Below are 22,502 nucleotides of genomic sequence, written 5' to 3'. Positions count from 1 at the left end.
AAGTGAGCAGAACAACTTAGGATCTTGGTGGCGGTGGGGTGGGGAACGGGGATTTGGGAGGGGGTGTCATCTGACCCTCCTCAAAGTCTCTGTAACACTGTCAATCATAACAATGCAACCTATAACATTTTTTAAACTCTTACTTGAAATGTGAGCATTACTGGCAAGACGAGTGTTTGTTGTAACATTCAGAATACCTTAATTGAAGTGGGAATTGTTTATTAAAGACAGGGAGCAGAACTCATATGACGAAGATGTAGGAAGAATGTAGGATTCCTCCACATTATCCATGAATAGCAGGAATCTAATTAACCTGGGCAGCGTGGCAATCTTGCCTTTTCACCACGAGAAGACAGAAAATCTGCATTTTAGCTGTAAAACACAGGAGAATCCTCCAGTTCCATGGCTCAGAGCAGTAGAAATGCTACTGCTACGAAACAAAAGTTTCTCAAAAACAAAAGCAAGCAAAATATATGATCACATTCAGAAGAAATGGCATCAGAAATGATATTGCAAGGAAGACTTCATTTCAGAGATTGGTCAAATAGAAAACGGAATTGGACATCTCTGAGAAAACAATTTCTGACATACCAGAGAGCTTCCAAATTGACTTTTGAAGATGTACCAGAAGCCTTTGACAATTACTTCAACTAAGAACTAATATCATTTTGAAAAAGCAAGTGTTCATAGAGTTCAGTAACCAGGTGATTTAATTTAATGATCCCTACAGATTATGGAAAAGTATGACTTCACTGGCAATGCAATTGCTGAGGGTGAACGAGAGAATCGAAACCTATTGGCAAATTGAAATAAAAATTTGCTTGCTTCAACACAGATCCATTTTTCTCTGATCAACATGTTCAGAGATATTATTGACACAACTCTGGAGCAAATGGGAATTGAACCTGAGTGTAGGGACTTTATTCCTCAACACAGGCAGATTGTGAATTAAAAACTGCTGACACAGATTGAGGATGTGTGCATACAGTTGCATGAAAGACACCACTGAGAAGATGACAAATGCCAAATGATTCAGGCCCACTGTGGGGCAGAAACTGCCTAAGTAGGGGAGGCATCCTCTGCAAAGGAAGTCCAAGAGATTAAAGGTTTAAAATGATCTACAGACCTTTGTCTGGAGAGAATCTAAGGCAATAGCTTTCTACCCAGCAAACTATCAACATTACAACTCCAAAGAGAATGGGTTTGGAGAGAATAGTGAGTGCTCCAGATTGGCTGCATTTATAAAGCTAGCGACTGTGGGGAAATGAGGTAGTGGTAGATGTAATTAATAGTAATAATGGAAAGAAGAGTTAGGGCAGGTGACTTGGAGGTGCTGGTGCTGGACTGGGGTGGACAAAGTTAAAAATCACAAAACACCAGATTATAGTCCAGCTGATTTTTTTGGAAGCACTAGCTTTCCGAGCACCACTCCTTCATCAGGTTGTTGTTGAAGGAGCAGTGCTCTGAAAGCTAGTGCTTCCAAATAAACCTGTTGGACTATAACCTGGTGTTGTGTGATTCTTAGCTTTGGGCAAGTGATGTTGTGTAAGGGTCTGAAAGGGTCAATACTGAGGAATGCCATAAGCATCACCTATTATGATGGTGTCATACGAGCCTATAGGCAGAACAGCTTAGAACCTCGAAGGAGTGTGTTCTTCTTAAAGTCTTTGAAACAATGTCTATCAGTGTAGATATTTTCTACAGGAGCTGGGAGGTCATGTTGCAGCTGTACAGGACATTGGTTAGGCCACTGTTGGAATACTGTGAGCAATCTGGTCTCCTTCCTATCGGAAAGATGTTGTGAAAGGGTTCAGAAAAGATTTACAAGGATATTGCCTGGGTTGGAGAATTTGAGCAATAGGAAGAGGGTGAACAGGCTGGGGCTGTTTTCCCTGGAGTGTCGGAGGCTGAGGGGTGACCTTATAGAGGTTTACAAAATTATGAGGGGCATGGATAAGGTAAATAGGCAAAGTCTTTTCCCTGGGGTCGGGGAATCCAGAACTAGAGGGTATAGATTTAGGGTGAGAGGGGAAAGATATAAAAAAGACCTAAGGGGCAACTCTTTCACACAGAAGGTGGTACAGGTATGGAATGAGCTGCCAGAGGAAGTGGTGGAGGCTGGTACAATTGCAACATTTAAGAGGCATTTGGATGGTTACATGAATAGGAAGGGTTTGGAGGGATATGGGCCGGGTGCTGGCAGGTGGGACTAGATTGGGTTGGGATATCTGGTCAGCATGGATGGGTTGGACCAAAGGGTCTGTTTCCATGCTGTATACATCTCTATGACTCTATACTTCTGGAGAAGTCAGACCATCTGGTTCAAAGATAGGGATACTAGCACTGCACCACTGCATCGGTGGCCACTATGGGTGATTAACATCATAATGAAGGCTAGCTAGTTGCTAATGTGCAGTTAACAAAATCTCATTAATCTCTTATAGTTGGACCAGGAAATGGCCAAGCCGGGATCTGTGGTTTTCGACAGGGAAAGAAGATGGTGGCAGCAAATTTCATCATCAGCAGCGAGTGGAAATGCCCATATAAAATTCCATATTGAATAACTGAATTTACATTCTACCAGCTGTCACGTCCTCAGAGTTTGGAGGCCTCAGGATTGCTAGTCAAGTGACACCAGCACACGGCCATCACCTTTTCACAAAGGGTACCAACATAGAGGTTTGACACCGGATTGAAATACCCAACCCTGTTTACCAGTGCCCATCATAGAGAGAAACATTTTTGTTAATTCAGAATGAACTCCAAGTGACTTCAGTCCCACACTATGCAGAGGCTTTTTGCACATTCAAAGATGATCCAGTAAGCCATTCAGTTGTCAAGAGCAGCCAGGGCTTGGGGATAAATGTGATCGTTTTTTCTCTTTCTTTATGTATGCTGTTGTTTCTCTCTATCTCTGCTGCTATGCCATTATCTGTTGTTTAGTATCTCTCTCTGTATTGTTATGTGTCTTGTCTGTCTGGATTCTGACAACTCTTGTATTTCCGCATTCTTTCTCTCAGTGATATGAGGTGCTGTTTTGAGCTAATTACCTTTACCTACCTAGTTTAACTAAGTTGTCTGCTGCTCATTGCACTAACTCTCAAGATTTCTGCAGTTGCCTGGGTGTATACACACGTTTCTACCCACACACTGGAACACAGGCACACACCAGCTCTTACATTCAGTCTTGCTCCATCCCTAGCATAATTTCCAATTGTCGGAGGTTAGGTAGGATCATGACATTGGGGTGCTGTTGGTTATATGATTGTGTAAGCTGGACACAACATGCCAGGATTCAGCCATTTAATGTCCATCGCTTAAAAATATGTTGCTGGAAAAGCGCAGCAGGTCAGGCAGCATCAAAGGAGCAGGAGAATCGACGTTTCGGGCATAAGCCCTTCATAAGTCCGTAACCAAGGACTGGGTGGGGATAATGGTGGATAGTTAAGACATCTTTGTATTACCCTGGATTTGGATCAAATAACAGGTGAACTATCCTGCCAGCGACTACAAAGTATCTGGGATAGATTAGATTAGATTACTTACAGCGTGGAAACAGACCCTTCAGCCCTACAAGTCCACACCGACCCTCCGAAGAGCAACCCACCCAGACCCATTCTCCTACATTTACCCCTTCACCTAACACTATGGGCAATTTAGCATGGCCAATTCACCTAACCTGCACACTTTTGGACTGTGGGAGGAAACCGGAGCACCCGGAGGAAACCCACGCAGACACAGGGAGAATATGCAAACTGGGATAAGACAACCATTATTCCTGGGATATTTACAACTACATCCAGGAAATTGGAAGCAAGTGGGAATAAGAAATTATTCAAGATTAGATAAACAAGGTTTATCTAAATAGGCAGTAGTTTGGTAAAACAGATAGAGGTTTGGCAAATTATAGAATCCCTACAGTGTGTGGAGATAGGCCATTTGGCCCAACAAGTCCACACTGATCTTCCAAAGACTATCCCACCCAGACCCATTCCCCTACCCTACTGCTCTACATTTCCCCTGACTAATGCACCTAACCGACACATCCCGGAGTACTGTGGGCAATCTAGCATGGCCAATTCACCTGGCCTGCACATCTTTTGGACTGTGGGAGGAAACCAGAGCACCTGCAGGAAACCCATGCAAACACTGAATGTGCAAATTCCACACAGATAGTCACCTGAGGATGGAATCGAACCTGGGTCCCTGATAAGCCAGGCAATGGTAAAATAGACAGGGGTTTAGTACTGTTAGCTGACACCAAGCACCATTCACCACCACACCCCCCCCCAACCCCACCCGAAGTCTCCAGTGGGGAGGTGGGCCTAGTTGAAACAGGACCTGGTGACTCCAGACAATCTCCAGCCAACAGACAAAGGAATTGGTGACGAGACGTATTGTGTCTAGAATCTACCAGGGAGCTTTGTTAACCAGCTGAAACTCTGTACCTCATCCACTGAGTGAAGAGTTCTTGATATGGTCTTATCAAATACAGAGAATTGTACAGAGGAGGATCTTAGATTTAGATTTAGATTACTTACAGTGTGGAAACAGGCCCTTTGGCCCAACAAGTCCATACCGACCCGCCGAAGCCCAACCCACCCAGACCCATTCCCCTACATTTATCCCTTCACCTAACACTATGGGCAATTTAGATGGCCAATTCACCTAACCTGCACATTTTTAGATTGTGGGAGGAAATCGGAGCACCCGGAGGAAACCCACGCAGACACGGGGAGAACGTGCAAACTCCACACAGAGAGTCGCCTGAGGCGGGAATTGAACCCGGATCTCTGGCGCTGTGAGGCAGCAGTGCTAGCCACTGTGCCGCCCAAAAAGGAAATCTTCATTAAACACATGAGGGAGAAAGCTGAGTGAGGAAATTAACAGTGGAGGAAGCCCACGTCGACAATAAGTTCTGGCTGGGTTGAATCACCTGTTTTTTGTGTTCTTGAGGTTTGTGTTATTCTATCAGTTTTATTAGTTTCTCTGCTAACTAAAAGCCTTAAGGAATCAAGATAGCCCCAGATACTTACAATTTTAAAAAAAGCCAGCCCTTGCAATTTCAAAACAGTTAGACTAACATACAACACATGCATGAAATATTAAAGTTCAGCATTAGCTCCAAATGCTTCATGTGTCTCTTGTTGCTTCACTAGCCTTTTTTTCTTGGTGCATTTTGTGCCTTTTATCCCAAGCTCAGCTCACACAAAGAAAAATGACATCAAAGCCCACAAGGAGCACCAATCCAAGGCAAATGGAATAAGGATACTGTAGGTCAGCCGAGATCCACCACTGAATGGTGGATTAGGCTTGAGGGGCTGATGGCCTCCTCCTGTTCCTAATATGTTCTGAGCTGAAGGTGCTTTCACACTTAGTCAGGGTTACTTAGCTTAGTCAGCTGGTTTGTGATGCTGAGTGACATGAGTTCAGTTTCTGTTTTGGCTGTAGTCATCACAAAGGCCATGTTTTCTCCTGAAACTCACCCCTTACGTGACGTGTGGTGACCTTCAGAGTAAACTCATCACCACTTGCACCTCTCCTTACCGCAGAAGCCCACGGTGACCTCTGTTTTAAACATTAAGGCCATAGGCCCGAACGTGATGATTGCCCTGGAAACTCCAAATTAAATGGCTGGCTCCACAAAGGGTCACAGCCTCGGTTACATCATTCTTGGAGGTGATCAGGCCTCAGGGATCTGTTATATCCACTAGGAGGCCCTGGTCGGCTGTGAGGCAAGCGTAAAGAATCTTTAATTTCTACACAAGAGAGAATTCACATTTTGAACCTGGTTTATCATAGACTGGGAGTGACCAATTGGTTCAACTTTTAGCATAGATTAATGCCTTAAAATGTTACATTCAGGATAAGGGACACAGTTGGTGCAGGGAAAGAGAGAGAGTGGAAGAGTTGGTCACAAAAACAGTTAAAGTGGTGCATTTTACAGATTTTAATGAAGGACAGAGAAGTGAAGGTATTTAGGGAGAGTATGTTGGGGGTAGGGAGATAAAGGCATGGATCCTATTGATAAGGAGAGGGGGGCTCGTGAGAAATCAAAGTAATTGTAAGGTCACTGAGAGTTGCAAAAGTGGAGGAGATACAGAGATAGGGAGGCTCAAGGCTGCGGGGTGATTTAATCACAGGGTGAGAGTTTTAGGTATTTGGGAGCAAGTGAACAAAACCTGCTGGTGGGTGGGGAATTGGATGCAAGGTAGGCAATGGGCAGCAGAGTTTCAGAAAGATTGAGGTTTATGGAGAGTAGAATTTGGCGACTGATCAGGAGGGCACTTGGGCAGAGAGACAGGAGGTGACAAAGGCTTGGAGGAGAGCTTAATGGACAATGGGTTAAGATTGTTTCAGGCAAGGGAGGGGGGTGTCAGGTGGAAATAGAAGGGTCAATGGTCTCTGCGAAAGTGGGGACATGGTGTTGGAACCCTTGCTCTCTGCATAGCAGTAGTATCCCTACGTCTGAGCCCGCAGGTCTGGGTTCAAGTCCCACCTGCTCCAGGCATGTGCTATGTGTCAGTACAGGTTGATTCAATGAAGAATGTGGGACTAGCCAGGGAGGTTGCAAGAGGTCAACAATCCTTCTGAAATGGAGGCTTATCCAAAGAGAGGGATGGTTTCTCAGCATGGGGAGGTCAGGGTAGCAGAAAAAGTAGATGCATGCACTGTTAATTCTGCCATTCATGTTTAGCCCAACTTGCCAGTGGTATCAGAGGTTTCCCTTTGCTGGATACACCTTTGTCAATAACCCAATTTAAGGCACTCCTTTCATTCTGGGAGGAGACTCCTGTCTGCCTTTGGTGTGGAGAGCTGAGCAGTGGAGAGGTGTTCTGCTAATGAGAGACACCTACTAATGGCAGACTAGTCAAAAGCAAGGATCATGAAGCATGTGGCTGTTTAATGACCTAGTGCCCAAAAATCTTTAACTATTCATCGGAATAACAGCCAGCACCAGCACACACTCATTGCAATAGAATCCCTGGGAATACAAAGCTCACAAAGGATCGTATTACTGACAGGAGAATCTGCTTTTTTGTTGAAATTATCTCCTGAAGAACATGTTTGAAACAAATTCACACACAATTATGAATCCAGATTCTGGGCCCTAGCCACTGGGCACTCAGTGGTTGCGATGTCACTGGGAAATGTGTTTGGGAGGCATTGGCTCAGGGATCACAAGGTCATGTGTACATGTATTGGATCACATGTTCAGTGCCACTGGGTCATGTGTTCACAACTCATGAGGTCAGGTATCCAGATGTCACTGGATCATGCGATGATGTATCAATTGGTCACGTTCAGTGTCACTGGGTCACATGTTCGGTGTCAGAGTTTGGTGTCCTGGCATCATTGGATCACAGTCCTGGTGCCACTGGGTCACGTTCAAAGTCAGTGGACCAACTTTATCTGTGTTGCTGGGTCCCATGTCTTTCTGGTTCTATTAACAGGTAGTTTAGGGGAGTCTGTGACACAGCTGGTTGTAGTGATGCTGTGGTTGTGAATGGGATCAAGTTTTAATCAGTCAACCACTGGGCAAGCAGGGTTAGGCGTAGGCTGGTCATTAATGATGGTCAGTCATCAAGCTAGATCCAGTCTGTGCAGTAACCGATGTCCTGGCAGACAGATTATGACAAAGACAAGGTCTGAACTGAAAGCGCTGCTTGGTTTTTCTTACCCAGGCAAGTCCATACTATAGTAGCCATCACATATGGGGTAACTAGCAAGCATGAAAATTAACAGGGAGGGGAAAGAGAGAGGGAGAGAGAGAGAGAGAGAGAGAAAGAGACAAAGAACGACGAAAAAGTTAACTCACTCTGAACATGCAGCATGCAGCAGCTTAGATGGGAGTTTGTTTGGAAACATTGTCCCATCTGATTACTCAGACTTTAAACAGGAAACCTTAGGTAACTCCAAACCACAAGGCTTGATGACAGATTAAGTTAATACTGAAAAAGATTGACCACAGGCATATTTGCAATATGAGGAGCACCTAGACTCTAGGATGGGGTGTTGTTGAAAGAGAACATGTGGGACCCGGAGAGGGCAAGGTCAAGGGCTCAATGGGAGTATGTAGACCTCAGAGTGTATTGGCCCAGGGGTGGATGTAGGCCACAGGGGGAAGGTATAGGTTTCTGGGGGAGGATATGGGCATGGCAGAAAGTTTTGGCCTTGGTAGGAGTTTGGATGTCCCTGAGTGAGAGTATGAACATGAGGGGGTGACTTGGGCCCCAAATGGAGGATGTTGGCCTCAGGGCTGAGGTGTGCAGGTCTGGAGCAGGCCCTTGGGCTCAGATGGTGTGATGGCTGGACTCCAGGGTGGGCCCAGGGGAAGATGTAAGCCTTGCCGGTGAGGGGAAGAGGATGGTTAAAGATGTTGAGATGGGCCATGTTTAAGGGGCAAGAATCCAAGAAATGAAGGGCTGGCCAAAGCTCAGGATCAGGGATGGCGCTAAGATCATGGTGATGGGGGTCCACCGCAGAGGACAAAGTCAGTCAGGGAACAATTTCAGGGGTAGAATAAGGCTCAAACGTAACAGTGATCTGGAAAAATAACACAGTGCAACTTGGAGGCTTTGAAATGATTGAATAAATAAAATCCAATGGTGCTTTCACTCAGAATAAAAATGAGACCTGTGTCCACAAAGTACAAAGTTTGGATTGAGCAGCAGATGTTAAATGGTCCATTAAATATGATGGAATGTGACAAAACATCAATAATCAACAGAAACATTAAGTCATAACCACCTTTTGTCTTGTTTTCCCTTTCTATTCCTATCATTGTTTGTTCATGTCACTCCAGGGACATGTTAGTGAATATCCAGTGTGTTCTCTCAGTCAGTGAATCTAAGAACCCAGTGAATACAGATGAGCTTTCAAAATTATCTCCCAGTCCTGCCTCCTCACTCAGACACTGCCCACCTGCACCCCTGTGTGAGGACCTGCTGAGTGTGTTGCGGAGGTGATGGTGGGGGGAGAGGAGCACTTGTAGAAAGTGGGAAAGAGTGCCCACACAGGAGGAGGCCATTTTCGCCCTTCCTCTCTGTCAGTTCTTCCAGCTCTTGGTCCACAGCACTGTTGGCTGCAGCACTCCAGTGCATATCTGTAAATGCCTTGCGTGGTTCCTGTCTCTACCTTCCTTTCAGATGGGGAGCTCCAGAACTTTTCCAATTCTGCCAACCCAACCTCAGCATCATCTGAGTGAAAATACTTCCAGTGAATTCTCTTATCATTCCTAGAGTCACTTTAAATTGAAATCTTCTGGTGATTGACCATCCTGCTCTGACTAACAAGTTCTTGCTGTTCACTCAACCAGGCATCCTCAAAAAAAATATTTAATTAATCTCTCCTCAGCCATCTCTGTTCAAAAGAAAACAGTCTCAGATTTACAATTTTTCCTCATGGCTGGAATTCTTGATTTCTGACAACGTCCTCTGAAATCACCTCTCAAGCGAGGTCCTAAATATAGTAAACCATTCAATAGAAATCAGGGGTGGGGTGAAACTTGGTTCATCGGTCACCCTTTTGTGGTGTTCTATGTCTATTCAAATATATTGTCAAAATACTTCCCTCCTGACATATTTTCTCCCTGCCATGTTGGGCCAAAGTATTCCTGGAAATTTCATCACAAGACCTGCTGCCCTGAACTCATATTTCCTCATTCCCCTCATTGGGCACCATCAATGTGGCATCCATTGCTCTTTGGCCAACGGCAGAGCTTCTAGATCCCTTTATCTGGATGAATAAAGATTAGGGTTAGTCAGTTACACAGTCAGTTATCCATTTGAGGACATTCTGCCACTCGAGAAACAAAGGTGTGGAAAGATAATATTTGAAAAGAGGAACAATTTCAAATATTCTTTTCCAAAATTAATCTTCAATTCCTTGAAGCTCCAGGGCTATTAGGAGAGTTGGAATAAACTCTCGTCCCAGAGATCGCTGTGAAGATTGATCAGTCTTGAATTTGTCTTTCACCAGTTTGTAGCTCTGTCCCTGTCTGCGCTGAAGTCATGGTTTAATGCATCACAGTGCTCAGCGTTAACCAGTGTGCTTGCACCTCTGTTGCCTGGGCATTCCCAAGCCTTGAAAGGACATCTTTCCTTGCCTAAGGAAATCAGCTCAATCGAGTTAACACACAACAAAGGGAAAATAATCTTTGGGTACTGTATTCCAGCTTTTGGTAGTTTTTCTTTGTAGCACAATATCATTCAGCATCCACCCATTAATGTTACGTAATGTCCTTTCATAATTTATCCCTTTATTAACAGTATGTGACACTCATCTCCACTTAGTTTCCATGCCCCACCCTCAAAGGTGGCAGGAGCAGATAAAGAGGCTGCCTCACAGTGCCAGAGACGTGGGTTCAATTCCCGCCTCAGGCGACTGACTGTGGAGTTTGCACATTCTCCCCGTGTCTGCGTGGGTTTCCTCCGGGTGCTCCGGTTTCCTCCCACAGTCCAAAAATGTGCAGGTTAGGTGAATTGGCCATGCTAAATTGCCCATAGTGTTAGGTGAAGGGGTAAATGTAGGCGCATGGGTCTGGGTGGGTTGTGCATCGTTGTGGACTTGTTGGGCTGAAGGGCCTGTTTCCACACTGTAAGTAATCTAATCCTTGATTTTTTTTTGCAAATAGTGGCAGAGAAGTTGGAATTTTTTATAAATCACTGGTCAGCAAGCAGTTAGATAAAATGCCCAATTCTGGGCACCACCCTTTAGGAAGGATGTCAAATTCTCGAATACTTGTATGGCAGGAGATTTATTGGAACGATACTGGCGATGAAAAATTTCAGTAATATGGAGAGACTGCAGAGAAACTGAGATTATGCTCATTCCAGAAGAGAAAGTTAAGGGGGAATCTACTGGGGCTTTCAAAATTAGAAGAAGCTTTCAACGTCTAAATAAGGTGAATCAGACTCCAGTGGTAAGTGGGCTGGTAAGCAAAGGACATAGATTTAAGAGCATTGGCAAAAGAGAAGAGATGTAAGGAGAATCTTTTTTAACATTGTGAGTTGCTGAGATCTGGATTCTGTAAAGAACAATGGAAACTGGTTTGATGGCAGAGTTACCATGCCAACTGGAATTTCTGACAGCCCAATTTCTTTTAAAAGCTGATCAAGACATTTCTCTTTAACAAGAAAGAATAATAACAGCAGCAGGCTATAAATCTTCAGACATTATTCTTAGGCTTTATACGAATGTTATTAAATTATTGGGTCAGTTTTGGGTATTTGGGTGCCACTTGGAGCAGTTGTTAGTGAGGCTGACAACTTAATTCATTTATCAAAGTCCAAGTAAAGGTAATGATGCCCACCTGGCCCTTGGTTGTGGTGTAGTTCCATGGTCTCCTGCTGTGCTAGGACCCCTTGACTGCCTCGATGCTCCCTGTGACTCTTCACCTCCCTCAAAGCCTGTGTCCTGTATACCGGAACTGCCCATTAGTTAGCTTCACCACTCATCTCCCTAAACCCTCTGAGAACGTTGAATAAAAGAGATTTCCCTTTGCTTTCAACAGAGGATTGGATAAATAATTGGGGAGAGTGAACTTGGCCAATGGGGGAGGTGGGGGGGGGGGGGGAGGAGATTGGGGAAGCTCTTTGAAGGAATATCATAGAACGTTGGGCCAAATGATCTCTGCTTATACTGTGCAAAGTATTCTTCACAAAACCCTCAAAGTATTCAAAGTATTATACTGTGCAAAGTATTCTTCACCCTCTATTCTTCACAAAACCCACTCAATGATTACCCACTTCTAATCCAGCTGAACATTCCTCTATTAGATTCTCAAATCCATCATCACCCTTTACAAATCCTGTGTTCAAAATCCTTCCATTGATTAACTCTCAAATCCTGCAATTTTGTGTTTTCCATTTCCTTTACCTTTCTTTCATTTCACCTTCATCTCTTACAGCCTCCCTTTTTAAAATTTTCTCTCTCTTATTCTGAGACTGTACCTCAAGTATCCTTCTTATTCCAAGGAACCCACTACATTATAAGGAAGATATGAATGCATTCGAGAGAATGTAGAAGTGATTTGTAATACTGTTTCCAGGAATGAGACACTTTATTCATGAGGATAGATTGAAGAAGTTGAGACAATTCTCCTTGGAGAGAAGAAGGCTGAAAGGATATTTGATAGCAGTTTTCAAAATCATGAGTGGGCTGGCTAGACTAGATAGGCAGAAGCTGTTCCCATTCATAAGACGAACAAGAAAGAGAGGGCATAGATTTGAAGTGATGTACAAATGAAGCAGGGGTGAGTGAGGAAAGATAGCAGTTAGGGTCTGGCATGCAGTGCCTCAAAATGTAGTGGAGACAGGTTCACTTGAGACATTCAAGAGTCCATTGGATGATTGTTTGGTTAGAAATGGGGTATGTAGGGACATGGGGAGAAGGCAGGAGATGGGTGCTAGGTAATAGGACTAATGCATGCATGATGGACTGAATGGCCTCCCTCTCCCGCTCAGACCCCTCTGCAGGGTTTTAGACAATGAACCTTTCAATAAATCTGTGACCTCTTTTTGCTTGTCCAACTACGGTTGGCACTCCTTGCTTTCTTTCCTCTTTGGAGGCTTGCACTTTGACATGTTGGGATCCCACATGATGTCCTGATGAAGAGTCAAATTAGGGTCAACGGGGGAAGGGGTGCAGGATGAGGTGTTGGATATAGATGCTACTTACTAAGGAGAGGTACCAATTGAGGAAGGAAACCTCACTTTCCCAAATCTGGGCCTACCATCCCACGTGTATAAGTGTGGCACTAGTTGTGGGCCTATCCTGACACTAGTACAATCAGGCTCCTGTACTTCATTAGCATATGTGTAGAGGACTGCGTGCCAAAGAAGTGAATCCGGGTGTTTCCCAACTGGAAACCTGGGATGAACCAGGAAATCCACTCCCTGCTGAAGACCAGGTGTGCAGCATTCAAGTCAGATGATCCAAACTGATACAGGAAATCCAGATGTGACCTCTGCAAAGCCATCAGTGATGCCAAGAGGCAGTACCGGACCAAGTTAGAGGCCCAAACCAACCAGGCAGACTCCCACTGTCTGTGGCAAAGTCTAAGCAACATTACAGGATACAAAATGAAGCAGATAAAGATGGTGGACAAAGACATATCCCTTCCTGTTGCACTCAATTCTTTCTATGCTTGGTCTGAGCAGAATGCCAGTGGCACGGTGTCTCCTACTCTGGCAGCTCTGGACACATCTGTTCCCTAGGGGTGGCATGGTGGCTCAGTGGTTAGCACTGCAGCTTCACAGCACCAGGGACCCCGGTTTGATTCCAGCCTTGGGCAACTGTCTGTGCGGAGTTTGCACATTCTCCCCGTGTCTGCGTAGGTTTCCTCCAGGTCCTCCGGTTTCCTCCTACAGTCCAAAGATGTGAAGCCTAGGTGGATTGGCTATGCTAAATTGGCTACGGTGTTAGGTTTATTAGTCAGGGGAAATGTAGAGAAATAAAGGAATGGGTCAGGATGGGTTCCTCTTTGGAGGGTCAGTGTGGATTTGCTGGGCCAAACAGCCTGTTTCCACACTGGAGGGATTCTAAGTTCTAAGTTCTCTCCATCCGCTGCAGACGTCACATTGGCCTTCCTCAGAGTCAACCCAAAGAAAGCGATGGGCTTGGACGGAGTCCCTGGCCGTGCACTTAGATCCTGTGCGGACCAGCTGTCAGAGGTATTCACTGACATCTTCAACCTCTTCCTCCTACAGACCAAAGTCCCCACCTGCTTCAAGAAGACCACCGTCATCCCAGTACCTCAGAAAGCACCTGCAACATGCCTTAATGACCATCCAGTGGCTCTGACCTCCATAATCATGAAGTGCTTTGAGAAGCTAGTCATGGACCACATCAGTTCCACCCTCCCAGCCTACCTTGATCTCCTGATGTAACAGGTCCACAGCAGATACCATTTCCCTAACCCTGCATTTCCCTGGAACATCTGGATAAGGACACCTATCGTCTGCACATCGACTTCAGCTCCACCTTCAACACCTCCAGACTGATCTCAAAACTCTGAGCCCTGGGTCTCGGCTCCACCATCTGCATTTTGATTCTCTGCTTCTTGACCCATAGACCACAATTAGTGAAATAGACAACCACACCTCCTCCATGATAACCCAAAACACTGCAGGCCCCCAGGGATGCTTTCTCAGCCCCCTACTGTACTCCCTGGACACCTATAACTGTGTAGACAAATTCTGAACAAACACCATCTACTAGTTTTCTGACGACACCACCAGATATCAAACAACAATGAGTAAGAAAACAGATGGATGATAGAGTGCTTGGTGACGGGATACAATGACAACAATCTATCTCTCATTGTTGGCAAAACAAAGAACTTATCATTGATTTCAGAAAGAAAGTGTTATGAAGTTGAAGGCATGTACTGTACCTTTAAGACAGAGTGAATGCTGGTCTGAACTGAGAGCTGACAAGCACCTGTGATGACTCGCCAGCAGTCTCAGAGTGTACTAGAAAATTGAAAATATGTAACATTTGGCTGTAAAATAGATACTTAAGTTGGTTGCTGTTTTGACAACAATTCAAATTTAACCCATCATTTTAAATTATGGCCTAGGATACTAAAACCCAATCGAGGTTGACTTTTTTGTTTTTAGCAACATCGAACCAATTAGACGATCTGATGTTGAGGTATAAACAAATAGGCATTTTGAAAGTCAGACAGAGTAACTGCCATTGACAGAGCAACTGCCATCGAGAGTGTAACTGCCATTGAGAAAGACTGCCATTCAAAAACACTCTCTATCAAAGGTACCTTTCTCATATGAAACATCTTCCCAGTAAAAGAAAGAAGATGACACAGGGAGATTTTCAGCTGAAAGAAAACAAACATCAGAGACAACAGCTGCTGTATGATTTTGAAATTAAGTTGATGTAATTTTATTGGAACAGTATATTGTTATGGAGTTGGAGGCAGATAATAAACAGTTAAAATAAAGGGGGGGCTTAGAGTTGTGAATAGTTTGTTGTTTAATGTTCACTTTTAAAGTTAAGGAATAAATGAATATTATTTCATTTACATTTGGGAGTTCTCTGCCACTCATACTTGAACAGATTATGAGCTTTTCTGGATGCAGGTTTAATTAGCAGAAGGGTTCATCACTGCCCCCATCAATGGAGCAGAGGTTGAGCGGGTTAACAGTGTCAAGTTCCTAGGAGTGACGATAACTGACAACCTGTCCTAGACTTCCCACGTAGATGCGACAGTCAAGAAGGCACAGCAATGCTTCTTCTTTCTCAGGCAGCTCAGCAAATTCAGCATGTCCATAAGGACCCTCACCAATGTCTCCAGATACACCATAGAGAGCATATTATCCAGGTGCACAGTGGCCTGGTACGGCAACCACTCTGCCCAGGACTGTAAGAAACTACAGAAGGTTGTGTGCATAGCCTGGACCATCACAGGTGCCAATCTTGCATCCATGGATAGGAGACAGTAAGGACTACAGATTCTGGAAGTCAGAATCAATAGATGTGAAGATGGAATACCACAACAGGTCAGACAGCATTTGAGGAGCAGGAAAGTCAACATTTTGGGCTAAGACACTTTGTCAGGCCTCGGGAGAGTGAGAGGGAGGAGGGTGGGGCTGGGGGAAGAGTAGGTGGGATGGTGATATTTGTATGTAGGTAGGGGGTTGTTGTGATTAGTCAGTGGGAAGAGTGGAGTGGATAGGTGAGTAGAAAGATAGACCAAAAAAGATATTTCCTTCCCCACCCCGATTGATTTCTGCAAGAATCACTCCTTCTGCAATTCCCTCGTCAACTCTACACACCCCACCAACTTCTCCGCCACACCCAGTACCTGTCCCTGCAACTGCAGGATGTGCAACACCAGCCCCGATACCTTCCCCTCACCTCTGTGCAAGGCTCTAAACAATCCTAGATGGGACAGAGATTCACCTGTATGTCACCTAACCTTATCTATTGCATCCATTGCTTTCGATGTGGTCGCTATATTGGGACGATCAAACGCAGACGTGGACCGGTTCACGGAGAATCTGCACTCTGCATGATCAACCAACCTGACCTTCTGGTTGTCATCCATTTTAAATCCCTCTCCCATTCCCCAGCAACATGCCCATCCTCGGCCTTCTCCACTATCAGAATGAGGCCAAATGGAAACTGGAGCATCAACACCTTATATTTTGCCTGGGGAGCTTACAGCCCAATGGCCTCAACATTTACTTCATCAGCTACAAATTCCCTCCTCCCTCTGCCTAATCCCATATCTAGACCCACCTCTCCTCCTTACGTCCCTGACCTGTTCTAACCTCTCCTGCCTACTCACCTATCCGCGCCATCCTTCCCATTGACCAATCACAATAACCCACTATGTGCATTTGTTGAGAGTGTGTTGCTGAAAAAGTGCAGCAGGTCAGGCAGCATCTGAGGTGCAAGAAAATCGATGTTTTGGGATGGAGCCCTTCATCAGGAATAATGTTGATTTTCCTGCTCCTCGGATGTTACCTGACCTGCTGTGCTTTTTCAACAATACACTCGCAACTCTGATCTCCAGCATCTGCAGACCTCACTGTCTCCATATGTGCATTTACCTACCACCACTCCACCTACCCTTCCTTCAGCCCCACCACCCCCCATTTACTTCTGGGCTCCTCTCCCCCACCCTAGGCCTGATGAAGGGTCTTGGCCTTCCTGCTCCTCAGGTGCTGTCTGACCTGCTGTGCTCTTCTAGTTTCACATCTGTTGACTCTTCCATCCGTGGACTCCATTTACACTGCTAGTTTCTGTGGAAAGGCTGCCAGCATTGTCAAAGACCCCTCCCACCCTGGTAATATTCTCCAACAGCATCTTCTGTTAGGCAGGAAATACAGAAGCTTGAACACATGCACCAACAGGTTCAAGAACAGCTTCTTCCCTGCCCTTATTAGACTAACGAATGGACTCTCTAACTTCAAATACTGTTGATCTTGTTAATGTTGATCTTGCTTTGCGTACCTCCTGTGCAGTGTAACCTGTATCGAAAAGTATGGGGCTAGAAAAGCACAGCAGTTCAGGCAGCATCCATAGAGCAGGGAAATTGACGTATCAGGATTGTCCTGATGAAAGCCTTATGACAAAACATTGAGTGTCCTGCTCCTCAGATGCTGCCTGACCTGCTGTGCTTTTCCAGTGCCACACTTTTTGACTCTGATCTTCAGCATCTGCAGTCATCACTTTCCCCCAGTGTAACCTGTATGCCTAATTATGTCCAAGGCACCCAATGACCAGTATGTCCTTTCTTATTATGATCTGCCTGCACTGCTCAGAAACAAAACTTTTCATTGTACTTAGATTCACATGATAATAAATCAAAGCATTATCAAATTAGTAGAATGAGGGCCTTGAAAGTGGAAATTCATTGCCCCATTCTGGGCCTTGATTGAGCCCGGGGCTGCCAGATGCTTACTCAGCCATTGGCAGGGCAGAACTCTCATTGGATTGTCTCCTTCTGCACCACTCCCTCATCAGCTGAAGAGCATTAAATACAACCCCTATTGCAAATGGTGCCATATTTCAAATAAACACAGAACTAGACTGCCTCTCAAAAGATGCCAATGGATCCTACAAGGAATAACCAGGATATCTGGATTGCTAGTCCAGTGACATTACCACTGCCTCATCTAATGTTTCACTTTGGGATGGAACCGGCAAAAATTCCAATGACAAAATGGATGGCAGGGCAGGGTAATAGAATATGGTAGTGGGATTATGTAAATGAACAAAAGGTTTTGTCCTTTAGCGTCTCCCCACGTCCAGCCTATCACCGACTCTTCCTTTCAGTCTGTTCTCCTTTCCCTCCTTTCTCTGACTCTTTACTTGCCTGAGATGTATCACAGCTCTTAATCTGAAGAGAGGTCATTAACCTGAAATGTTAACCAGTTTTCCGTAGAAATATAAAAGATAGGAACATGCCATTCAGCCCTTCAAGCCTGATCATGGCTGATCATCCAACTTAGTTCTCACTTTCTGCCCACAGCCTTTGATCCCCTTTAGCCCTACAACCTATATCTAACTCCTTCTTGAAAACATTCAATGTTTTGGCCTCCGCCACTATCTATGGCAGAAAATTCCATAGGCTGACCACTCTCTGGGTGAAGAAATTTCTCCTCACCTCAATCTTAAATGGCCTACTCCATATTCTTAAACTCTTGGTTCTGGATTCCCTGATCATTGGGAGTATATGAGTATATTCCTGTCTACTCCTGTAAGAATTTTATAGGCTTCTATGTGACTCCCCCCCCACCTCCAATCCTTCTAAACTCCAGTGAATGTAGTCCCATCCAATCCAGTCTCTTTTCATATGTCAGTCCTGCCATCTCAGGAATCAGTGTCTCTCAATCTGACAGGGTTTTCAGCTCAAATTATCCACTTTTTCTCAGGCGTTTCCAGTGTGTTCATTCAGAAAGATTCATTTGAAATTGTCTGTCTTTCACACTGAGTGCATGACACACAGGAGGTCATAGGCCACCTGATAGTCTACTCTGGAGGAGTGGTCACTATCTAGTTTGTGAAGACTGGCCTTTATATAGCACCTCTCACAACTGTGAAATATTTCAAATGGCCTTACAGCCGATGAAGTATTTTGTATGCATTGTCACTGTTGAAAAGTAGGGAATCAATCTGTGCACAGCAAGATCCCACAAAGACAGCAATGCGGGTAAAGTGTAGATTCATTTTTCTTCCCCTCTTGTTTATTCTTTCATGGGATGTAGGCATTGCTGGCAAGGGCAGCATTTGTTGCCTCTTCTTAATTGTACCTTGAACTGCAGTAAAAACCAAAAGAACTGCACATGCTGTAAATGTGAAACAAAATTGAATTGCTGGAAAAACTCAGCACTTCTGAGGATAGGTCACTGCACCCAAAACGTTCTTTCGGGAAAGAAATCTGGCCTACATGTCACCCATGGCTGCGCCTTAACTACCCTCTAGGCATATATGGATGTGCAATAAATGCTGGGCTGAAAAACAATGCCCACATCCTATGAGCAAATAAATAAAAACCTCTTAACTGGCATCTGAAATAGTGGAGCTCAAGGTACAAAAACACATTGCTGGAAAAACGTGAGGAAGGGTCACCAGACCTGAATCATTAACCCTGATTTCTCTTCACAGATACTGACACACCTACTGAGCTTTTCCATCAGTGTGTTTTTGTACCTTGAGCTCCACTATTTCAGATGCCAGTTAAGAAGTTTTTTTTATTTGCTCATAGGATGTGGGCATTGTTTTCCAGCCCAGCATTTATTGCACATCCATATTTGTCCAAGACGGTAGTTAAGGCTAAACCATGGGTGACGTGTTGGTCAGGCGTGGTAAGGTTGGGTAAAGATTTCTTTCCCGAAAAAATATCAGTGAATCAGACAGGTTTTTAATGATAATTTACAATACTTGCCACAGTTGCCTTTACTGACACTAGCTTTATGCTGCACATTATTAAATTGAATTTAAAGTTCACAACCGCTGTAGTGGGATTTGAACCCACAATTACCCTGGATCTCTTGCCGATTTATCGCATTGTCACAACCTTCCTCAAACTATTTGAGAGTGAGAACGCCAAGTTTTTCTTCAGATTCCCCTCAGCATCTCGCAGCTGTTGAAAAGCACATCATTGAATTTGAACAAAATCTTAGAACAAAACAAAAGACCAGAACAATTTAGTCATAGCTGGATTACAACAGTCTTCAATGCTGGCAGTATGCGATGGCGGGGAGGGAGAAACAAAAGCTTCTGTAAAAGCTTCTCCAGGCACGCAAAAGGAAATGCTCGGTGAAGATGAATGTGGATCCATTACAGACAAAGTCAGAACAATTTATAATGGGGAACAGAGAAATGACAGAGATGCTAAATTATTACTTTGAATCTGTCTTCACGGACAAAGATACGAGAAATCTCCCAGAATTAGAAATGTAAGAAACTGGACAGAATGAGGAATTGAAAGAAATCTGTATTGGTAAAAGGTTGTGTTCAAGAAATTAATAGGTCTAAAGATTAATAAGTCCCTGGGACTTGAGATTCTACATCTTAGAATGTTGACCGAAGTAGCTGTGGAGGTAATGGATGCATTGAAGATGACCTTGCAAAATAGATTGTGGGATGAGTCCTATAGATTGGAAGGCAGAAAATGTAACCCCACTATTTAAGAAGGGAGCAAGAGAGAAAACAAGGAACTATAGTCCTGCTAGCCTTACATCAGTAATGGGGAAAATGAAGGCATCTATTACAAAGAATGGGATAAATAGACACTTCAAGGACAATAATCTGATTAGGCATAGTCAGCCTGGATTTGCAAATGGGATATTGTGTTTATTGAATTTGTTGGAGTGATTTGAGGATATTACCAGCAGAATTGATAAAAGGAAAGTCATATAAAACATGGATTTTTCAGAAAGCTTTTGATAAACTCGCCACAGGAGGTTGTTTAGAAAGATTAAAGCACATGGTATAGGAGGTAATGGATTAATATTGACTAACAAACATATTACAGAAAGTAGGAATAAATGGACCATTCCCACGTTTGGGTACTCCAAGGATCAGGACTGGGCCCCTGCTGTTCAAAATATATATCAATGATTTGGAGGCGGGGACTAAATTTAAGTTTAAATTTACAAGCTCACAGATAACACAAAACTTTGAGAAAAATGCAAAGCAGCTTGAAGAGGATTTGAACAGATACAATGAATGGGCAAGAACATTGCAGATAGAATATAATATAGAACAATGTGAGGTTATGCATTTTGGTAACAGAAACAGATGTACAGAATATTTTTAAATACTAAGAGATTTGAAAGTGCAGTTGTTCAAAAGGACCTGGATATCCTTGTCAATAAGTCACTGAAGGCTAATGTATAGGTACAGCAAGCTATTAGGAAGGCTAATGAAATTTATCACAAGAGGATTTGAATACAGGACTAGCAAAATCTTTCTTCGATTGTATAGCAGCTTGGTTGGATTTCAGCTGCAGTACTGTGTGCAGTATTTATCTCAGGAAATATATTATTGCCATCGAAGGGAGTATAACAAAGGTACAACAGACTTGTCTCTTGGATGGTGGGACTGTCCTATGATTTGGGAGGTTGGGCAAACTGCGCCTGTATTCTGTAGAATTTTGAAGAATGAGAGATGATCTCACTGAAACCTATAAAACACTTAAAGGAATAGACAAGGTTGATGTTCCTCATTGGAGAGTCTAGAGCCAAGAGCACAATTCAAATATAAGAGAAATATAATTTAATACGATGCTGAGGAGAAATAATATTTTTATTCAGAGGATTGTGAATCTTTGGAATTCTTTATCACGGACGTCTGTGGAAGCTCATTCTAAGGGTATATTTAAGGTAGAGATTGATAGATTTCTAAGTACCAATGATGTAAAAGGATATGGAGATGGTATGGGGAAAATGGTGTTGAAGTGGATAATCAGCCACAATGGCATGGCAGAACTGGCTTAAAGTGCTGAATGGGAGAAAGTGAGGACTGCAGCTGCTGGAGATCAGAGTTGAAAGTGTGTTGCTGGAAAAGCACAGCAGGTCAGGCAGCATCCGAGGAGCAGGAGAATCGACGTTTCGGGCAAAAGCCCTTCATCAGTGCTGAATGGCCTACCCCTGTTACTGTTACAGGATTTGGAGAATTCCCCTCTGAATACAGTGTTGACGGAGCTGTGATGTTTTACATTAATAAAGGAGAAACAGTATACTAAGTGGATATTTGCAACTAAGGGAAATGATTATGTGTGCAACTGGAAAGATATATGGGAGTGCAGTTTGCCAATTCCATGGCTCAACGCCACCATCTAGTGGGAGATATTAGGAAGTGCAGGGCAGTATCTGAATATCTGAATGACCTGATGAAGGGATTATGCCCGAAACTTCGACTCTCCTGCCTCTCGGATGCTGCTTGACCTGCTGTGCTTTTCTAGCACCATGCTCTCGACTCCAATATCTGACCTCAATACTTTGCTCAGTACTCGAGGACTCAGCATTAACCAAACATAGAACATTACAGCGCAGTGCAGGCCGTTCAGCCCTCGATGTTGCGCTGACCTGTGGAACCAATCTGAAGCCCATCTAACCTACACTATTCCATTCTCATCCATAAGCCTAGCTAATGACCATTTAAATGCCTTAAAGTTGGCAAGTCTTCTACACGCCCGTACTACTCTCGGAGTAAAGAAACTACTTCTGACATCTGTCCTATATCTACTTCCCTCAATTTAAAGCTATGTCCCCTCGTGCTAGCCATTGCCATCCTAGGAAAAAAGCTCTCACTGTCCAACCTATCTATCCCTCTGATTATCTTATATGTCTCAATTAAGTCGCCTCTCAACCTTCTCTCTAACAAAAACTGCTTCAAGTCCCTCAGCCTTTCCTCATAAGACCTTCCTTCTATACCAGGCAGCATCCTAGTAAATCTTCTCTGAACCCTTTCCAAAGATTCCACATCCTTCCTATAATGCGGTGACCAGAACTGTACGCAAT

The 22,502-nt window shown here is 44.0% G+C and overlaps 1 protein-coding gene across 11 annotated transcripts in view; it reads right to left on the bottom strand.

The window, feature by feature from the left end:
* The window catches only part of LOC122552175 (adhesion G protein-coupled receptor L1-like), a 631,704-nt gene that overhangs the window by 41,041 nt on the left and 568,161 nt on the right, over positions 1-22,502 (bottom strand). For 4 of the 11 annotated variants that reach the window (XM_087983422.1, XM_043694723.2, XM_087983421.1 and 1 more), the window contains one exon: positions 7,682-7,723. The exons of the other annotated variants lie outside the window; for them this stretch is intronic. In XM_087983422.1, the coding sequence (XP_087839548.1) occupies positions 7,682-7,723 (42 nt within the window). The remainder of the gene's footprint in view (positions 1-7,681; positions 7,724-22,502) is intronic. 11 annotated transcript variants of the gene reach the window in all.

This window comes from Chiloscyllium plagiosum, unplaced genomic scaffold (genome assembly GCF_037043375.1).
Source record: "Chiloscyllium plagiosum isolate Xiang-an unplaced genomic scaffold, Cpla_swu_hap1 HiC_scaffold_45, whole genome shotgun sequence".
In the NCBI taxonomy this organism is placed as follows: domain Eukaryota; kingdom Metazoa; phylum Chordata; class Chondrichthyes; order Orectolobiformes; family Hemiscylliidae; genus Chiloscyllium; species Chiloscyllium plagiosum.
This window is presented reverse-complemented; position numbering and strand designations above follow the sequence as displayed.